At 38.6% G+C, this 22,081-nt stretch overlaps 1 protein-coding gene across 5 annotated transcripts in view; it reads left to right on the top strand.

The window, feature by feature from the left end:
- SBF2 (SET binding factor 2) overlaps positions 1-22,081 on the top strand; it is a 478,855-nt gene that overhangs the window by 230,463 nt on the left and 226,311 nt on the right. For all 5 annotated transcript variants that reach the window (XM_039470842.2, XM_039470843.2, XM_074401080.1 and 2 more), the window contains exons 4-6: positions 1,649-1,771; positions 4,637-4,747; positions 5,923-6,028. In XM_039470842.2, coding sequence (XP_039326776.1) covers positions 1,649-1,771; positions 4,637-4,747; positions 5,923-6,028 — 340 coding nt within the window. The remainder of the gene's footprint in view (positions 1-1,648; positions 1,772-4,636; positions 4,748-5,922; positions 6,029-22,081) is intronic.

The following is a 22,081-nucleotide window of genomic DNA, read 5'->3' as shown; positions in this document are numbered from 1 at the left end:
AGCTCTAAAGGAAATAGAAAATATAACTCTTGGCCTCTATGAATAGTGGGGAAAAGACTTCCTTGATAAAGTGCTCAAAAAACTATGCCAAGAAAATATATTTATGCATGTATGCAATGAATAAATAGTATCAACTATGAGCCCAGCCCTTATTTTAGCAACTGGGAAATTACCATTAACGAAATAGAAATCTTGGCTTCTTATGAAGCATGTGCTAGTGGGGTTGACAGACAAACTGAAAAACAAGTTATGTAAAATGGATATCCAACATATTGGATAGAATGACAAGTGTCATGGAGAAAACTAAAGCAGAGAAAGCAGGTAGAGAATGTTAGGGCGTAGCAGTTTTAAGTAACATTGTCAGCAAAGGCTTATCAGAGCAGCAGATGCTTGAATGAAAACCTAAAAGAGATGAGGAACTGAGTCATTAGGATATCTGTGGAAAGAGTATTTAGGCAAAGGAATAACATGAAGTGCATAGAGCAGTAGATAGGGGCATGCCTAGTGTGTTTAACAAGCCAGCAAGGAAGCAAAGTGGGGAAAAGAAGAATAAAGGAGATGAAGGGAGGCTGTTAGAAGAATGCACACAAGAGATTATAGTAGCTCACAGTGCTATGGTAGCAATAGAGGTGGTGAGAAATCAGAATTTGTTGACAGTGGGATATAGGTTCTTAAAAAGAGGGGAATCAGGATTTGTGGCTTGTTAAGTGGGAGAATCATATTTTTTCAAGTTTATAAACCAGTGTTTAGTCATTGAAACTAGTATATTGTTTTAAGCCTTTTTTATTGTGGTAAAAAATACATAAGATGTGCCATTTTAGCCCTTTTTATGTATTCGGTTTAGTGACATTAAGTACATTCTGAAATTTAGTTTTGTATGTAAAAATGTTCTCTCAGTGAAGGATGATGGCTCACCCCTGTAATCCAGCACTTTGGAAGGGGAAGGCAGGAGCATCACTTGAGTTCAGGAGTTTGAAACCAGCTGGGCAACATAGGGAGACCCTGTCTCTACCAAAAAAAAAAAAAAAAAAAAAAAAGACCTAGCATGGTAGTGTGCGCCTGTGGTTCCAGCCACTTGGGAGGCTGAGGTGGGAGGATCTCTTAAGCCCAGAAGGTTGAGGCTGCACTGAACTGTGATTGTGCCACTGCCCTCCAGCCTGGGTGACAGAGAAGACCTTGTTTCAAAAACACAACCAAAGTTCTCTTTTCTCAAAATACCATCGGCATTGTCGCCTATGAACAAAAGCAATTTAGAGCTGATTGTGCTTTACTGCCAAGAGCACTGAGCCTGAGCTTTCTGTAAGCCTTAGAATCCTTGTTCAAAAGATTGAGACAAGTAGAAAAACCAAAATGAAATATATAGTTGTGCTATATATCTGGAGCTTAACATATAACAAAATATAGTTGTGCTATATGTCTGGAGCTTAAGTAGCTTTTCAAAAATGAAATAAGTATTCCCTGCTTCATAATTTCTTTGTTTACTTTCCTTTTAGATGGCTCTTAAAGTATATTATTTGTAGTTTAATTTTTTCATTATATAATTTTTTTTGAATTTTTATAAGTTATATTTAAGGTGATATTCATCTTTTGTGAATTACGAACCTAGGAAATTCCCTGTGTTTGTTGATTTTGGTGTCTCTTTTTCTAGGGAACAAAGAAGGAAGAGATTGAAGGTGAAGCAGAAGTGTCTGGTTTAATTCAGCCTGCAGAAGTGTTTGCTCCCAAAAGCCTGGTGTTGGTATCCAGATTAGATTATCCAGAAATTTTTAGGGTAAGAACACATAGTTATTAATTTGTGATATTGTATAAGTCTCTGGAGTGAACAATGGTGCAAGTTGTTTAGCTTGAAAATATTGTTTGATTGATTTAGGAATTCATCTATGGAATACAGTTAGCATGAATGGAAGAAATATTTTCATGTTGGATGAAATAAATACTTGAATAAGTTAATGTGACTACTCAAACTTCTAAGGATGTAGTGTTTGTTTTAAAATAGGTCCCAAAATCTAATCAAACTCCACAGCTTCTGCACAGCAAAAGAAACAGTCATTAGAGGCCGGGCGCGGTGGCTCAAGCCTGTAATCCCAGCATTTTGGGAGGCCGAGGTGGGTGGATCATGAGGTCAAGAGATCGAGACCATCCTGGTCAACATGGTGAAACCCCGTCTCTACTAAAAATACAAAAAATTAGCTGGGCATAGTGGTGCGTGCCTGTAATCCCAGCTACTCAGGAGGCTGAGGCAGGAGAATTGCCTGAACCCAGGAGGCGGAGGTTGCGGTGAGCTGAGATCGCGCCATTGCACTCCAGCCTAGGTAACAAGAGCGAAACTCCGTCTCAAAAAAAAAAAAAAAAAAAAAAAAAAGAAACAGTCATTAGAGTGAATTGGCAACCAACAGAATGGGAAAAACTTTTTGCAGTCTACCCATCTGACAAAGGGCTGATAACCAGAATTTACAAAGAGCTAAAACAGATTTACAAGAAAAAAACAAGCCCATTCAAAAGTGGGCAAAGGATATGAACAGACACTTTATAAAAGAAGACATACATGAGGCCAACAAACATGAAAAAATGCTCATCATCACTGGTCATTAGAGAAATGCAAATCAAAACTACATTGAGATACCATCTCACACCAGTTAGAATGGCAATCATTAAAAAAATCTAGAGATAACAGATGCTGGAGAGGATGTGGAAAAATAGGAACACTTTTACACTGTTGGTGGGAGTGTAAATTAGTTCAACCATTGTGGAAGACAGTGTGGCAATTCCTCAAGGACATAGACATAGAAATCCCATTTGACCCAGCAATCCCATTACTGGGTATATATCCAAAGGTTTATAAATCGTTCTACTATAAGGACACATGCACACGAATGTTCATTGCAGCACAGTTTACAATAGCAAAGACCTGGAACCAGCCCAAATGTCCATCGATGATAGACTGGACAGGGAAAATGTGGTACATATACACCATGGAATATTATGCAGCCATCAAAAACGATGAATTCATGTCCTTTGTAGGGACATGGATGAACCTGGAAACCATCATTCTCAGCAAACTGACACGAGCAGAAAATCAAGCACCACATGTTCTCACTCATAGGCAGGCGTTGAGCAATGAGAACACATGGACACAGGGAGAGGAGCACTACACACTGGGGTCTGTTGGGGGGAAATAGGGGAGGGACAGTGGGGGGTGGGGAGTGGGGGAGAGATAGCATGGGGAGAAATGCCAGATATAGGTGAGGGGGAGGAAGGCAGTAAATCACACTGCCACGTGTGTACCTATGCAACAATCTTGCATGTTCTACACATGTACCCCAAAGCCTAAAATACAATAAAAAATAAAAAATAAAATAAATAAAATAAAATAAAATAGGTCCCACATTTGTTGAATCCAGAACATATAAATCTTGAATAAATAATTTGATTACCTGTAGTAAATGTAAAATGCATGAGTGATTTAACAACTTTGTGTATGTTTATTCCCCTTATGAGGAATCAGGTTCAAGGAAATAGTATAGGTGTTTGAGATTTCAAATAATTCTGATGATACTTCTGTGAAAATAGTCTTGAAATACTGCTTCCAGATATTTCCTTGTTTTACAAACACAGCATTTTCAAACACAAGAGGAAATTTTTATTTATTTGTAAATATTTGTACTAACATATAATTTCTGTAAAACTTTTCCAGAAATTGAGATTATTTATATTCTAAAAGAATTAATTTAGTGTCAGTATTTCAATCACAATGGGTAACTCCAAGCAAATATTAAATTTTCAGAGTCAAAAATTTTGCTGTACTGAAAGATTCATAAAGATTGCATTATGTCTGGTTTTTTTTGTTTTTTTTTTTTTGAGATGGAGTTTCACTCTTGTTACCCAGGCTGGAGTGCAATGGCGCAGTCTCGGCTCACTGCAACCTCCGCCTCCTGGGTTCAGGCAATTCTCCTGCCTCAGTCTCCTGAGTAGCTGGGATTACAGGCACGCGGCACCATGCCCAGCTAATTTTTTGTATTTTTAGTAGAGACGGGGTTTCACTATGTTGACCAGGATGGTCTTGATGTCTTGACCTCGTGGTCCACCCGCCTCGGCCTCCCAAAGTGCTGGGATTACAGGTGTGAGCCACCGCGCCCGGCCTGCATTATGTCTGTTTTACCACCGACCTTCTTCTGAACTCAGTGTTAATCTTATGATCTTGTCTCTGTTTTGCATTCCTTTCTTATAATTCACATGTTATATTTTTCTGTAGAATAAGCATTCCAGATTTGTAAGAACCACAAAACAAGATAAAATTTCTAAGTTTTTATCTTGAGAGTTAGAGTTTAACAAACTAAGTTGAGGCAAAAACAATTTTAGCCTACAGATTTGCTAGAGTAGTTATCAGAGCACAAACACCTGTTTTACGAATTATGGATTTCTGCTTTCTATAAACTCATCTCAGAAGCTCATTTGGAGGTTCTGGTTCTAAAGAAAATCTAATAAACTTAATTTTTGCTGCTTAAAATATATTCCATGTTCACTGTATAATATACTTTACTAGGTTCAAAGAGAAATTGTCCTAGAGCAGATGTCGTAACAATTTATTTTTAATGCTTTTTCCATGAAATAATTATATGCATCTATTTCTTTGCAGGCTTGCCTGGGTTTGATTTATACTGTGTATGTGGACAGCCTGAATGTCTCCTTGGAAAGTCTAATTGCAAACCTTTGTGCCTGCCTTGTCCCAGCGGCTGGAGGGTCTCAGGTAAATAGAATAGAAAGAGAGATGGAGAAAAATTGTTCCCCTTCCCCTCTCCTTCAGTTAATTTAATTTATGGAAAAAGAGAAAGCATTTTAAAAATATTTTTCTTTTAAGGAAGATTCTAGTTTAGTTAAGCATTGTCCCCATGGTCTGCCTTCTAGACACCCAAGATTCCATTCTTTTCTTGGGTCATGAGGTTAATTTTATCACAGGGTTCATCTTTCACATAGCATAATTAGAAGTCATATTTTGTGTAACTTGAACTATAGTTTATATTTTCTTGGAAATACATTAAGTTGAACTTTAAAATGTGCTCTTACACCTTTCTTACTCCTGTATATAGTTACACCTCATTTTTATTGACCTAAATTGAAAAACGTTTGAGTGATAAAAATTAGAAGATAGCATTAGGAAAACTCTCAACACAGTTCTTTGTTACATTGTAACTACTTATTAATAGATTCATTTACTCTGTATGTCTTGAGATTTTCATATTTGTCTCTAAAGTAGAAAAATAAGAACTTCAACCGCTATGATTTATTTGTTGTTTCATGGTCAACCATTTTAAAAAGAATAGACTTTGTCCTTAAGCCCCAAAAATGAATAGTTGACAATTTATTTCACTTATTCTTATTTAATATTGGGCAAGAGGACAGCCTTCCAAAAATCACATTGTCATCAGTCTGACAAAGATCCTGCTTATAGTGAGATTGGCATTCCTTTTTCTTGCCCTTTGCCTTTTTACTTCTTTCTCAGTGTCTTTTGTCTTAAATTTTTATCCTTTTTTTCTTCTCTCTCTCTTTCCTCCTTCATTCTACCTCTTTTGAGCAGAAAAATTAAATGTGAGTTTGGTCACAGATGGTTCTAAACTTGAATTACTTTATGAGCCTTTAATAAAGTTGTTGACTTTAATATTTTATTATTTTTAGCCAGTTACGATTATCAATGATTTTTGTATCTTATCTCTATTAGAGTTTCAGATTTTGACCACTGAATTTTCTTGTGCCACTTAAGTATACAAATAACTTAAATGTTTTGGGGTATCCATTGTTGCCCTTAGTATCTGTTAATTGTATCTTATATGGTCATTTGCTCTAAAATTGAACATCAAAGGTATTTTTATTTTTTAAAAAAATGTCTGAAATCCTGTGTGTGTGTGTGTTTCTCCCATTCTGCAGAAGCTGTTTTCTTTGGGTGCAGGAGACAGACAGCTGATCCAGACTCCTTTACATGATAGTCTTCCTGTCACAGGCACTAGTGTGGCTCTCCTGTTCCAGCAATTGGGTATGTCTTTTTTCCCATTTTCAATGTCATCTTGTAGAAGCCTATGATTAAAGGATTTATTTTAAGTCAACATCACCTCACATGAATCAAGAAAATACTTTTTCAAATCATTAAATATTTTACATAAAGGATACATAATTTTGTGTGTCCTAATCTTACCTAGTGTTCATTCTTTTTAAAAATGTTAACTCAGGCCCCTTTTTTTCTTAGGTCAATTAGACTTTTAAAAAGTGGATGGGATGGGTGTGGTAGCTCACGCCTGTAATCCCAGTACTTGGGGAGGCTGAGGCAGGAAGATTGTTTGAGCCCAGAAGTTTGAGACCAACCTGGACAACATAGTGAGACCTCATATCTACAAAAAAATTTTTAAACATTAGCTAGGCATGTTGATGCACACCTGTAGTCTCAGCAACCAGGGAGGCTGAGGCAACAGTATCACTTGAGCCCAAGAATTAAAGGCTGCAGTGAGCTATAATGGTGCCATTGTACTCTAACATAGAGAAAAGGAAAGTGGACATATTTTCTTTATGCGAAAAGATGAATAGATGGTATATTTTGCTTTTCCTTAGATGAACTTCTTTTATAGAAACCTTGTCAGATGAGACTATGAGTCTCATCCTTCTCATCCCACCATCTGTATGAGGACTTTATCACCAATTATTCAGCAGTGGCTAGGATGAAGATTGAGACGATTCTAGAAAGTGTCCACTGTACATTGGACAGCTTTTACATTAAGAAAAATATAACTTGAGAATGTTTCAGACCAGGGCTGCCCAAGGATCCCTATTTACATTACCTCTGACTTGTCCTTTATATATACCTGCCTACAAGTGTCCCACTCTGATTCAGTCTTTGTCATTGTTCTCCATCTGAGTTTGTCTTTTTCTAGTTTTGCTGAAATCTTCCCTTCCCTAAGGTCTATACTCTGCCTCTTCATGGAATTCTTAATTCCTTGCACAAAAATTCTGCCCTCTTGCATCCCTCCTGCCTCTTGTTGAATTTTGCTCTTATCTCAGCTCTGTAACTTACAACTCTTTTCATCATTGTCCCCATCCATAGTCTTCTGCTTTAACTTCAATCAGTGAAAGTTAGAAAGCTTTAGAGGAGATTAGTATAAATATAAATAGAGTCTTCTAGTATCTGAATTAAAATGAATGGTGATATCAGTTTCAAAGTAATTCTTTCCAGTTACATTTGCCTCCTCTCAGGAGGTCCTACTCTAAAATAATATCTCCCTTTGGTCAAAGGATACAAAATTTCAATTAGAAATAAGTTCAATATATCTACTATGCAACGTGGTGACTACAATTAATAGCCATGTATTGTATACTTGAAAATCATTCAGAGTGTATTTTAAGTGTTCTTACCACAAAAAAAGTATGTGAAGTAATACATATGTTAATTAGCTCAATTTAGCCTATCTAGAATGTATACATATCTCAAAACATCATGTTGTACACTGTAAATATATAGTTGTTTTTTTTTTTTTGAGATGGAGTTTCGCTCTCATTACCCAGGCTGGAGTGCAATGGCACGATCTCAGCTCACCGCAACCTCCGCCTCCTGGGTTCAGGCAATTCTCCTGCCTCAGCCTCCTGAGTAGCTGGGATTACAGGCACACACCACCATGCCCAGCTAATTTTTTGTATTTTTAGTAGAGACAGGGTTTCACCATGTTGACCAGGATGGTCTCGATCTTTTGACCTCGTGATCCACCCGTCTCCGCCTCCCAAAGTGCTGGGGTTACAGGCTTGAGCCACCGCGCCCGGCTATAGTTTTTATCAATTAAAAAAATTACATCTCCCTTCTCTACTAGTGCAAGTTTTTACTCATCGAGTCATCATAGTTAAGCCTTAATATATTTAAAGCTATTTTTTTAATTAACCAATTGCATATTAAATAGATATTTAACTTATATCTGTTTACTGTGAACTATATAATCCCCTTCTGGTGGCACTTCTCCAAAGAATGTCTGTTGATTACATTCTTCCTCCACAAAGTTTTGGAAATCAAAAAAAAATTTTTTTTGGAGACAGGGTCTTAGTTGTCACCCAGGCTGGAATGCGGTGGCATTCAATGCAGCTCACTACAGCCCCCAACCCCCTGGGCTCAAGCAGTCTTCCCTCCTTAGCCTCTCTGGCCAGGATGATAGGCATGTGCAACCATGCCCAGCTAACTTTTTTTAATTGTATAGAGACAGGGTCTTTTCATGTTGTCCAGGCTGTTCTCAAACTCCTGGGCTCGAGCAGTCCTCCTACTTTGGCCTCCGAAAGTTCTGGGATTATAGGCATGAGCCACTGGGCCCAGCCTGGAAGTAAATTTAGTAGATTCATGACTACCTGCAGCTAGTCCATGGTCCCTACTAATTGGCTTAATTATTTTTAGCCAAACACCATTCACCTGATGTTTTTACTTTAAAAAGGGCTGTATATCTCTAATCCTCAATCAAAGCAGAGGTTTACTGTGAAGAGGAATGACAGAATATGACAAATGAAATTATTTCACATTTCCAAATGCTACCATTTTTCTTGAACTTAATGAGTATCTTATAAAACTCTTATGGTCTTAGTTTTACAATGAGTTGTGAGGGGGGAGGAGAGGAGGAGGTTGTAACGGGCATTTAGTGTCAAGGACCAGGGATATTAAACATCCTGGCTGGGCGCGGTGGCTCAAGCCTGTAATCCCAGCACTTTGGGAGGCTGAGGCGGGTGGATCACGAGGTCAAGAGATCAAGACCATCCTGGTCAACATGGTGAAACCCCGTCTCTACTAAAAATACAAAAAATTAGCTGGGCATGGTGGCGCCTGCCTGTAATCCCAGCTACTCAGAAGGCTGAGACAGGAGAATTGCCTGCACCCAGGAGGCAGAGGTTGCAGTGAGCCGAGACTGCGCCATTGCACTCCAGCCTGGGTAACGAGCGAAACTCCATCTCAAAAAATAAAAATAAAAATAAAAAAAATCCTGTAATTTGTGCGATGTTTAGAAAGAATTTTTACCCTCAATGCCATTAGCATTCTCACTGGGGGGTAGGGAAACCATTGTAGATAAAGTATACATTTATAAAGCCTGAACCTCTCTTCCAGTAATGGTGGCTTGTGTAATTCAGATTAACTGTCTTAACAATGACAACTTGAAAAGATATACAAATGTAAACAACATCTGCTAGACCAGGCACAGTGGCTCACACCTGCAATTCCTGTACTTCGGGAGGTTAAGGCAGGGGGATCACTCGAACCCGCTGTTCAAGACCAGCCTGGCCAATGTGCTAAAACCCCGTCTCTACTAAAAATAGAAAAAATTAGCCAGGCATGGTGGTGGGTGTGTGTAGTCCCAACTACTCAGGAGGCTGAAGCATGAGAATTGCTTTAACCCGGGAGCAGAGGTTGTAGTGAGCTGAGATCATGCCACTGCACTCCAGCTTGGGTGACAGAGTGAAACCCTGTCTAAAAATAAGTAAAATAAAATAAAAATGGCATCTGCTTGAAGGCATCAGAGGCAGTAAATAATAGTCAAACTATGATCCAGGAGAAAATAAAGTGAGCCAGACATCTAGGTCCTTTTTTTCCTAAGGACACTTGTTGATTTTGGAGGAAATGACTGAGAAGCTGATCAGTACTATCGACATTTTACAGGGAAGAGGGAAAATTGGAATTCAGGTTTTACCAAGGTAGATTCCTTTAGGAAACTGTCATAATTTGGGTTGAGACCATAAAAGGTCACAGCCTAGGAGTGGGTAAATTAGAAGTAGATTGCCTCCCTTGGGAACTGCAATACAGCTTGAAATCATTTCAGTTTCTTGAGTTGAATTAAGGTAATCCTTGATGCTACTGTATATCCATCTCATAGAAGTAAAAGTATATCCTCTCTGAAACAAGATAACGACATTCTAGACCTCCAGGTTGTCTATAAATTTTTATATACCTGCCCTGTACTCAATAAAAAGTAACCCGGAATGTGAGGAGCAAAACTATATGAAAGGAATGCGAAAGAAGCCATAGACAATATAGAAGACCCACAGGGGCTCTAGCAAATAGCGTTATCAGATGCAGTTATTAAAATAACTGTTTAAAATAGTGAAGGAAATAAATATTCAAGACAGAATTTTGGAAGTGACATTAACCAGATAGAGGAATTGGAAATTCCAGCCCTCCCTCCCTGACAGAAACACTGATTTAACAAAGAAATACTGACAAAAATCCTTACATGACAATTCCAAAATCTAGTTAAGAAATTATAGTACCTCAGACTTGCACAAAGCAGAGAACAGCAGCATTGAAATGAGTAAATAGAGCAATTTTATATTACCTGGATCAGCCCCTTCCTCAACTCTCTCAGGCTTGAGGGTGCAGGGAGGAGGGAATAGTGGAGGTTAGATCCCAAATTCTGGCTGTTGAGCCAAGCCGCTTAAGGGACTTGTTTCTGTGTTGCCTCATTGGAAACACAAGCAAGAGCTTACATAGTTTGGCTGTCTGGGGTGGCTGAGAACAAAGGAGTTTGGGAAGATGCTTGCTGTGACCTGTGCAGCTTGTTGTGGCTGAAAAAAGTCACACAACTTGAAACTTATCCCTTGGCGAGAAGAGAGATGAGCATTTTGTGTTGAGACCTCAGAGTGCTTCCCTGAGTACTGGTGAAAATGTGAATGAATTAGACCTCTTATTCATGGCTAATAGGAATATGAAATGGTACCACTATCTTGGAACATGGTTTGGCTATCTTTAAAAAGCTTAAAAATGTTCGTAAAAATATTTGTATGTGAATATCATAGCCATTTTATTTATGGTAGTGAAAAACTAGAGACAAACTCTGTCCACCAGTGGTAAGGGATAATTGATTATGGATGTAGATAAAGCATCTGTGGTATAGTCATACAATGCAGTGCTACTGAGCTATATGAAAAATGAATGGCTGATACACACAGCGTAGATTAACCTGAAAATAATTATTTTGAATGAAAAATGTCAGAAAAATCATATATGGTATGATTCGATTTCTCTAAAGTTCTAAAAAATGTAGTCTAATCAATGGTGATGGAAACAGGTGACTGGTTGCTTTGTGGATAGGAAGAGCAAGATTACAAAGGGACATAAGGAAACTTTCTGGGTGATACTTGTATATACAGTCTTGATTGTAGTGATGGTTTTATAAGCATGTACATATGTCAACATGTATCAGATTCTTAAAGAAATGAAAAATATACTCACACCAAAACTTGTACACACATGTTCATAGCAGCATTATGAAAGTCAGAAAGTGGGAGCAATCCAAATGTCTGTCAGAGCTGATGAATGGATAAACAAATTGTGATATATCTACACAATGGAAAATTACTCGTCCATAAAATGGAATGACATATCAATACCTGCTGCAACCTGGGTGAATCTTGAAAACATGCAAAATGAAAGAAACCAGACATGAAAACCATATATTCTCTGATTCTGTTTATGTGGAATGTCCGGAATAGGCAAACACATAAAGACAATGCAGATTAGTGATTATGAGGGCTTGAGGGATGGGACCATGAGAAGTAACTGCCAGTGGGTGTGGGGTTTCTGTTGAGGAATGAAATTGTTCTACAATTGGATAGTAATGATGCTTTCACAACCTTGTGACTACACGAAAAACCACTGAACTGTATACTTTACAATGGTGAATTTATGGTATGAGAATTATTTCTCAGTAAAGAAAAAACATTACTGGTAGAACCTTGTTAAAAGAACTCAGGAGCCATCTTGAAGAGGTGCACAACTGATGTAAGATGATAGAATATGAGCTTCAAAAATTACAATAATTGCAGTTGGTTGAAACTCAGCAAATATTTTAAGATCCATGAATTCATAATATTAAAAAGGAATTGTACCCTACATCAGAATATGATAAAGAACAATTTATCTTGAAAACTTATTAATAAAGAAAAAAATTGTGATAACCAATAGTAGTTGAGGGCGATTATCTTTTTTTTAAAAAAAAGGTCTTCTAATTATAAATGTAAAAGAAACTGTAGAAATATATCATTTTGCAATCCACAACGAGCCAAGATCTAAGTATCAACAGCTGTTACCACAAAAAGAAAAACAAGCAAGTATTATGTGCCTATCCTTACGAAACGCTACTTACTGTTTTTCCAGAGGGATTAAACCTGAGTCTGAACCTAAAAAATATAGAAAATAGAGGAACACATTAAACTGTACCAGGAGATTGTAATTACCAAAATCCAGTCTGTTGGAAATTCTCTTAGTCAAATGTCCCATGTTCTTTAACAAATAAATTATAAGGAAAAGAGAAGAATGAAAGAGGAACCTCTAGATTGAAAGAGATTTAAAAGACACCCAAGTTTTTAAAGAAAATGTGGCATGTATACACCATGGAATACTATGCAGCCATAAAAAAGGATGAATTTATGTTGTTGCAAGGACATGGATGAAGCAAGAAACTATCCTTCTCAGCAGACAAACACAGGAACAGGAAACCAAACACTATATGTTCTCACTCATAAGTGGGAGTTGAACAATGAGAATTCATGGACACAGGGAGGGGAACATCACACACTCGGGCCTGTTGAGGGGTGAGGAGCTATGGGAGGGATAGATAGCATTAGCAGAAATACCTAATGTAGATGACCAGTTGATGGGTGCAGCAAACCAGCATGGCACGTGTATACCTATGTAACAAATCTGCGTGTTCTGCATGTGTATCTCAGAACTTAAAGTATAATAAAAAATAAATAAACAAAAGACATCCAACATTTTTATAGAGTGAGACTAAACTATAGTGTCTAGGGATGTACTTTTGGCTGATAAAAACTGCCCATTGAAAAAAATCAGGAAAGTGGATAACATTAAATAAAAGTCATCATGTTTACTCTTGGCAGTAGAGAGGAGATCATGATTGGGGGGCACAGAAAAGGGGCTTCCGGGGCTTTTAAGGTTGCTGGTAAAGTTCTCTTTCTTGATGTGAGTGGTATTTTTAAGATACTATATTAAGCCGTACATTTGATTTGTATGGTTTTCTATATCAGTGTTTTATGATAAAAAGATTTTTTTAACTTATAAAATTATTTATGTCCTTTATGTGCATACCTAATATTTTTTTTAAAAACCTTAAAAATGTATATTTAAGCAAAGGACAGATTTTATCCTTCTCACTTAAGAAGTCCACATACAGGTAGGCAGTCCAGGGCTGATGTGTATTGGTTCCAGAATATCTTCAGGTATGTTACAGAAATTCTATCCTATGCTTTTTTCCCTGTTTGTTTATAAGAATTTTTTCTAAAACTTACATGTCTTATTATTCTTCTGTATTCTATATCTGGCATAGTGCCTCAAGTACAAAGGGCATCAATGTTTATCGAATAAATGAAAGAATGAACTAGCTATGAAGAAGTGGTAATCATATTGTAGAAGATTTTTCTGTGTACTGATGAAGTATGCCAGAATACATAATAAATGGTCATTTGAAGATCAAATTTTGTTATTTTATTTTACTCTCTAGTATTTTCAGCTTCATTATCTTTTGCTTGCATGTTGTAAATTCACTTTTTTCTGGAAAAGAATAGGGAAAAGATAAGGAAGAAAAGCAGAAAGAAGGATGCAGTGCAGTGTGCAGAGTTGTCATTTCCAAAGCATATGGTGGTAATTCTGTATAAAGGCATTCTCTTATCACCATTTTGTTTGGACTTTGTCAAAGACCAATATTAGGCCATTATCAGAGTTCACAAGCTGGATTGGGGGTAGTGGTGGTAGCGGATTTTACAAAGCACAGACAGGAAGCAGATAAGACTATAAGATCCTTTTGTAGCCTTGACTAGTTTTCCTGTGAAAGGTCTAAATGTAATGATAGCATTTCCTTTGTTCTTCTCTCTAAGAATTGTTATGATAATGAATTTGTTTTTCACAGTTTAGAAGGTCTCTGTGTTTTTCTGAAATAATTATATGGACTCTGCTATTCTAAGCACTCTCTACAATTTCCTGTTAATTGCCTTCATCTCTTGCTTACTGTGTTTTTTATTTGTTTTTTTCTTTTTGCAGTCTATGTGAACTGTTTTTGTTTATCTGAAGATTCGCGTCTTAAGTGCATTAGCAATGCTGGGATTTTATAGGAACTGGTTTTTATAGACCCTCTGATATTTTAATCCAGTCCATAGCTGTTTAAATTTGGATTTCCCTCTCTGCCCCAAATAGTCTTGTAAATGCTCTTGACATCTTTTGTTTTGTCTGTTCATCTGTAATTTGGATTTTACTAGCACATGTACTACCTTTAGGATATGTATCCTCCAGTTTTCATAGTTTAATGGACATTTCTGAAAACTGACTAAAATGATCCTGGTTCATCAGTTATCAACACTCTGTTTCCATAGTTAAACCAAATTAATCTTGCATATCACTTATGTTTGTACCTTTTTATATGCATGCTTTATTTTTGCTTGTCCATATTTAACTTTGGCCAGTTTTTATTAGCTGTTAGTAGGTCAGTATGTCTCCATTGATTCTCTCTGATACTAAATGGGGATTTTTTTTTTAAAGTTCTTAAAGTTTTCATTCAGCTTATCTTAATAAATATTATTTTTACTTTGTACATAAAAGTTATTAAAATGTTGTCGCTTGCCATTCTTTGCTATTCAGAAAGTTATTTTAGTTTTAAAATGTTTTAATGGAAAACCTTTGGTAGTCTCATTTTTGTCTTTCCCTGGAAAACTTCTGTCTGTAATACTATGTGATTATTTTTGAAGTGATAATGTTACTAGCAGCAAACCCATAGAGGTCTGCGGCAACAATTCTTGCCTCCTCAGAAGAAAGAATTCAGCCAAGGGGCATAAGGCAGAGTGAGAGACAGAGGCAAGTTTTAGAGCAGGAGTGAAAGTTTATTAAAAAGCTTTAGAGCTAGAACAAAAGGAAGCAAAAGTACACTTGAAATTGAGCCAAGCAGGCAACCTGAGAGAGCAAGTGCAGAGTTTGACCTTTTAACTTGGGGTTTTCTCGGTCGGCACGCTTCCAGGCAGATGCATTTCTCCTCCCCTGATTCTTCCCTTGAGGTAGGCTCTGCAGATGCACAGTGGCCTGCTAGCATCTTGGAGGGGCTTCACGTGCAGTGTGTTTACTGGAGTTGTACACATGCTCACTTGAGGCGTTTTTCCTTTACCAGTCCAGTGTTCCTAGAGGAAAGTCACGTAGCAGTTAAACGCTGCCATTTTGCCTCTTACTGCACTTGCGTGAGCCCACTCACCAAATTCCTGAGCTCCTATCAGAAAGCTGCTGATCACCAATTTTAGGTGTTTTTGTCTACTGGGACACTGCCCTTCCCTGGCACCACTATGACTAATTATTATTTTAGAGAGACAGTTGAACTACTGCCTGACCATCACCTGATGGTCACCTGACGTTGCTGGTTGGGGTTAGGCAGGAGAAGGGGTTCTCCTGCTCTCCTCATGTCTGCCTGAATACCTGCTATAACAATAAGTACATTTGTAGGAGCCTTAAAAATAACTTACATTCCTAAAACATAAAGATGAAAAGATGCCAGAGGTAAAAATGAAGGGTTAGGACAAGTAGAAATACTTTCTTTAAAAAGAAAATACTGATTGATAAATTGGTGAACCACCCATTTAATGCATCAATTATGGAATGATTTTTGTCCTTTTTCCTTAAATGATCGATACCTAGGGCCTTGGCTCATGTTTCTGTCTTCACTTAGTTTTCTCAGCTTATTCATTCAGCATTATTACTTGTTTTAGTCTTATTCTCACTTATAAGGGGAAAAAATGAAGTCCTTTTTTTCGGTATATGACTTTGAAGGAAGCGTGCTTATTTTTCTCATGTTAATCTGTTTTTTGTCATAAGGGTCTGTCCCAACAACAAACTTACAAGGGTTAAAAAAAATATTTAAAGAAAATATATTTTCTCTCCTACTATCATAAAATGATAGTGTGCAAATTTGAGTACACAAGAGTTTAAACTATTACTAATAATGGCATCTTATGCCCTATTTTACTATATCTATTATTAATTATATTTTGACAGTTGAATATGAGCTATGTTCTTTGGAGTTTTGAAGCAAATTAAATCTCCTTGCTAGTGCATTCTGGAGCACTTTTCTGAAGAAACTGCTTACCACATTTACCATGTGCTTACCTTCAGAGGCCTAAGGATCTCTTCTTTTATTTATTTATTTATTTATTTATTTATTATACTTTAAGTTCTGGGGTACATGTGCAGAACATGCAGGTTTGTTACATAGGTATACACGTGCTATTTTGCTGCATCCATCACCCCCATCATCTACATTTGATATTTCTCCTAATGCTATCCCTCCCGTATCCCCCTACCCCCAGCTATCCCTCCCCTAGTTGACTACCCCAACCCCTGTGTGTGATGTTCCCCTCCCTGTGTCCATGTGTTCTCATTGTTCAATACCCGCCTATGAGTGAGAACATGCAGTGTTTGGTTTTCTGTTCTTGTGTTAGTTTGCTGAGAATGATGGTTTCCAGCTTCATCCATGTCCCTGCAAAGGACATAAATGCATCCTTTGTTATGGCTGCATAGTATTCCATGGTGTATATGTGCCACATTTTCTTTATCCAGTCTATCATTGATGGCCATTTGGGTTGGTTCCAAGTTTTTGCTATTGTGAACAGTGCCATAATAAACATACATGTGCATGTGTCTTTATAATATATGATTTATAATATACTGATTTACAATCCTTTGGGTATATACCCAGTAATGGGATTGCTGGGTCAAATGGTATTTCTATTTCTAGATCCTTGAGGAATCACCACACTGTCTTCCACAATGGTTGAATTAATTTATGCCCTCACCAACAGTGGAAATGTGTTCCTATTTCTCCACATCCTCTCCAGCATCTGTGGTTTCCTGATTTTTCCACTGATCGCCATTCTAACTGGAATGGTATTCAGGCAGAAATCATCAATAGATGCTAAATATAGGCAGGCATTTTGGTGAGGGATGAGATATTTACATGGTCTTTATGTGTCTTGCTACAGGTTGCTTTTTAGTTGCAGGAAAAATAGTAAGTATTCATTGGATAAACTGGATAGCATTGGCCAAAATTTGGGAGAAGAAAATTAACATCCCCAAAGACAATCTGAAAAGTTAAGCAAATCCTTTCCTCCAAAGAACCAGTATAAAATTAGACATAATTGTTGAATAGAACTGTTTCAGGGATCTGGAAATTGACCAAAAGCAAATGACAAATTTAGAAACATATATTCATGCTAGAACCTTGTGTTAAAAATAGCAGGAGTCTGCAGCATTCTTACCTGGTGGTTGCCTGCCTTGCCCCTACATCCCAGCTTTGTCCGTAAGAGGTAATGGTAGAGTAGGGCTGGGTAGAAAGCCAGCTTTGCTGCCAGATGGAGTGGAATTTATTTGGGGTGGAGAGCTAAATATGGCATCATTATCAGTAAAAGTATTGAACCCAGTAGGAGATGAAAAGAGAAAAACATTAAATCCTTGTCTGAATTACAGTCATAGTTGGGGCTAGTGGAACATTAGCCAGAAATTTAACAGAGAAATTGTGGAAAGGAGAAGGTCTTAGAAGGACTAGAAAATATCTCTGTGTATCCCTGGCTGCCTGGGAACCTATGTGCATATACAGGAAGACCCAAGAAAACTCAGCAAAACTGATCAGCAATGCATAGAATCTTTTCTGGCTCAAGGTATTTGAGCACAACCTCTGCCCCAAATATCAGCTGACCAAGTGAACCAAGCAAACACTTGGGCTACACCTAGAAAACCAAGCTAAACAATAAAAATAAAAATTTTTAAACAAACCAGACATCAGCAGCCCAACATCACAAGTTAAGCAGATTTTGCAGCTTAAAGCAGTGACCACCCTCCCACCCCCACCCCCCAAAAAAAGCTTTCAGGAAAAAAAAAAATTCAAATTTAATGCAGTATATTATTTATAATGTCCAATTTTTACCAAAAGTGAGAGGCATTCAAAGAAACAGTAATGTTTAACCCATAGTCAGGGGGAAAAATAATAGCATTGACTGACTTTAAGTGAGCCCAGATACTGGATTTAGCAGATAAGGACCTTATAAATATGCTAAAAGAATTAACAGTAGCCATATTGAAAGAATTAAGACAAACTATAGTGAGAGTGACTAAACACCTAGGCAATCTCAGTAGGGAAGTAAAAATCGAAAAACAACCAAACAGACATTATAGATTGAAAAGTACAATAACTGAAACAGGCCAGGCATTGTAGCTCATACCTGTAATCCCAGCGCTTTGGGAGGCTGAGGCAGGAGGATATCTTAAGCCGAGGAGCTCAGGACCATCCTGAGAAGCATAGTAAGACCCCATCTCTACAAAATAAAAAATTAACTGGGTGTGGTGGTGCACCCCTGTAGTCTCAGCTATGCAGGAAGCTGAGATAGGAGGATCGCTTGAGCCCGGAAGGCCAGGGCTGCAGTGAGCTGTGATTATACCACTGCACTCCAGCTTGAGCAACAGAGTTAAACCCTTTCTCAAAATAAGTAAATAACTGAAACAAAAAATAATTAGCTGATCTTTTAACAGCACATTTGAGAAACATGGTAAAACTCCATCCTTATAAAAAAATACAAAAATTATCCAGATATGGTGGCATAAACCTATGGTCCCAGCTACTTGAGAGGTTAAGGTGGAGGGATCATTTAAACCTGGGGACAGAGGTTGCAGTGAGCCAAGATTGCACCACTACACTCCAGCCTGGTGATAGAGTGAGACTGTGTCTCAAAACAACAACAACAACAACAAAAATAAAAAATGAAAAATAAATACAAAAGGAAATCCTTCAGACTGAAGGAAAAAGAGATCAATTAATAACTCAATTTCATACAGACAAGTAACACTAGAAATGGCAAATCTGAGGGTAAATATAAAAGACTGTGTATTTTTTTATTCTTTTAGCTTTTAAAGAAGCATAAAAATATAGAAAGCAATACTTATAACAATTTCTGCAATTGTAACATATTTAAATGTTATATAAGACAATAGGAACGTATCCAGAGCTCTAAATTAATGGGACAGTCCATGGGCAGTTTATCCTTGTATGTGGTTTCCTTGAGGCATAAGATTGCATTTAGAAAGGGGGATGTCTACCCTAGAGGAAAGGTTAGCTGAGCCCCTAGTCTAAATAAAATATCTCTGCCCGAAAGGTTATAGGACAATCTAGCATCACTAAAAACAAGTGAGAAAAGACAGTTATCCCAGATAAGGGAGCACGAAGGAGGAGTAAACCTCCTGGTTATGGGCACCATGTTTATCCCCATTATCTGGCAGGATTTGGGGGATAATTGCCCAAGAAAAGAGGTAAGCATTGAGTAGTCTGCTCCAGTGTCCAAAAGAAAACTTATAGTTCTACCTGCCACATCCAAAGCATTACCTGGCTCTGTCCTTGAAATAGTGTTGTTTGATCTAGGAGCCAGCTGGAGTGTAGGCCCCCTTCAGCTCAAGGCCATCAAGGATTGGGATTCTCTCCTAGGAGCCCTCTGCCCCTCAGGGCAGTCCTATTTCCAGTGGCCCGGCTTGTGGTAGAGGGGACAATCCATGCAAGGATTTTTCCCGTCTGTCCCATTGATGCAGTTGACCTCCCAGTGGCCAGACTTCTCACACCAGTGACAATTATCTGGGAATATACTCCTAGGGCAAATTGGAGGGAGCTGGTGGATTTGTAAGGCAGACAGTAGTTGGAGCTACCAGTTTTCCTTTTGCCTCTCCTTTTCCTGAGCCCTTTCTTCTTCCTCCTTGTCCCGGTTGTAAAAGACCAAGGAAACTGTTTTGAGAATGTCATATACAGGAGTATTGGGGCCCAGGGCCAGCTTTTGGAGTTTCCTCTGAATATCTCAGGCTGCCTAAGTTAGGAAACAGTCCTTTAGTGTCTCTGAGTTTAGGTTAGTATGTTTCACTGGGACCTCATGTAGCCTCTCTGGGAAAGTGATGGGGTTTTCAAGAGGGCCCTGATCTATTAAGGCCAATTTATTATAGTTAGCAGCCTTTGTTCTGCTAGCTTTTATCCCTTATGTCCGATGGAGAAACATGAGGTTTCTTCCCCATTTATACTCTGGGGTATTGTAATCCCAATTGGAGTCAGCCTGGGGAACTGTGATGGCTCCTACAGGGTAGCCACCAGGGTCAATCATATCCATTGCATTTGCAAATTGTTGGGCCACCTCCATAATGGAATTACTTTCTCTCTTAGAATCTTCCCTAGGATGACTGAGAAATTCCCCCAAATGAGTTCAGATGTTAAGCCAAGTTTACAGAACCCTTTGATGTATTTGTCAGGGTCCTCCACAGACTCCCCAAGTTTTGTTTTAATTTGGCTCAGGCCTTACATAGTGAATGGAGTCTGGACTCTAGTGGGTTCACTGGGGCTACTGACCTCTTGAAGGGGGTATAACCCAGGGGTGGTGGTGTCCAGAGTGTAGCCCTGGATAAGGTGGGGCTCTAGGCCTGGCAGACTTGAATATAATGAGGTAGAAGGGGCAGTGGGGTTTGAGCTAAGCTCCGTCTTTGGTTCCTCTGGTGCTTGAGATCAGGGTAAACCTGATAAGGGATGTCCCAAATCAACCAGAGGGGGCTGCCTGACTATGGCAGCTATCATCACTAGATCCATTTTACAAGCCCAGCAAACGTCAGGGTTGTTTCATAGGGCTGTGAAGGCCTGTACATAGGGGACTTCTATCCATATTCCCTGCTAGCGGCAGAGTAAATCTAGCTGATAGATCGTATTAAAATTTAGGTTTTCCGGCTAAGATTCCTGATCCTGGAGCTTGTATTCAACTCAGGTTGTGTTACAGAAAAATATTAGCCTTTTCCTTTTTGGAGTTTTGGCATCCAACTTTTTCCAGTTCTTGAGAATGCATCTGAGGGTCGTGGTATGAAGATTCAGTTACCCATCTGTGAAGAGAGAACAGATGAGAAGAAAAAAGAAGGCGTCTCCTCTTCCTATTATCTTGAATAGGACACCCCTCATTCGTCCTAAGCGTTCTTGAATGAACCGATCTTACCATGTACCCTTAACTTCAGTATCCTCTTTTCACAGAGGAGATACCAGAGTGAATAGAGAGCCCTCTCCTATTCATCTGTGGGGTTCCGGAATGAACTGATCTTGCCATGTACTCCTAACCTTGCCTTCATCTCTGTTCTAATGGTAATTTGTTAGCACAGAACCAGCCTTTGACTCTGTCCTATGGGTCTCTTGCCCTGACAGCTTTGGGCCAGCCTGTATTCTTGCCTCCATGACCAAAATGATTAGCCTTTTTCTTAGATTCCCATTTCCCTTGTTCTTTAAGTAGTCAAGAAGCCTGTTTTTCAGCTGACTGCTGCAGGGGGACCCAACTTCCCTCCCTTCAACTGTGGCCTTGAAGGTTTTGATGAATATTGAGAAGGGCATGGAACTGATTAGAGAAATGGACGCTACAGGATAAAGTGGGAAGAAGCCAGAAGAATAGTCATGGAAAGCCTCCATGTGCTTGCAAAAACAGCAGCCCTTGGATTTGAGAGGTCAATGTTTATTTGCCTTCTTAACATAAAGTAGTAACCTCTGGAGGACTTAGGGCTTGGGATGAAAACTCACGAATGGCAAAGGAAGAATTTCCCCTTCTCCCAAAGGGGTGCTAACACAAAACCGCAAGTAGGTAGGGTCCTTAAAGGGCCAAGAGGCCCTATGCAAGTGGAAAAACTACTTCAAAAGCCTCCGGAAAAATTCAGCCCTGGAGCGTAACAGGAACAAAATGCATATGGTAAGTCATCAGGAGCTGACTGGGTTTCCAATTAGTGTCTGTCCTGGCAGTGTGCCAACAGACAGAGGAAGGGTCAGGGGTCATCTGAGTTGGTAGGGTGAAAACTAGTAGAAGTCTCAAGGTATCCACAAGGAAGCCTGTGTCTTTGCTGCTGCACAAATTGAGTAAGAGTTGTGGGTGTATGAATAACAGTTACGTGGCATGCAGAGTGTGAAAGCAAAAGAGGCAAACTTGCCTCAAGGTGGAGTCTTGAGGGTGCACAAGGCCATTTCAGAATTCACACAGAGAAAAAAGGAGAATAAAT

Source organism: Saimiri boliviensis, chromosome 6 (genome assembly GCF_048565385.1).
Source record: "Saimiri boliviensis isolate mSaiBol1 chromosome 6, mSaiBol1.pri, whole genome shotgun sequence".
NCBI classification, from domain to species: domain Eukaryota; kingdom Metazoa; phylum Chordata; class Mammalia; order Primates; family Cebidae; genus Saimiri; species Saimiri boliviensis.
The sequence above is the reverse complement of the archived record's forward strand: the minus strand, read 5'-3'. Positions and strand labels throughout refer to the sequence as shown.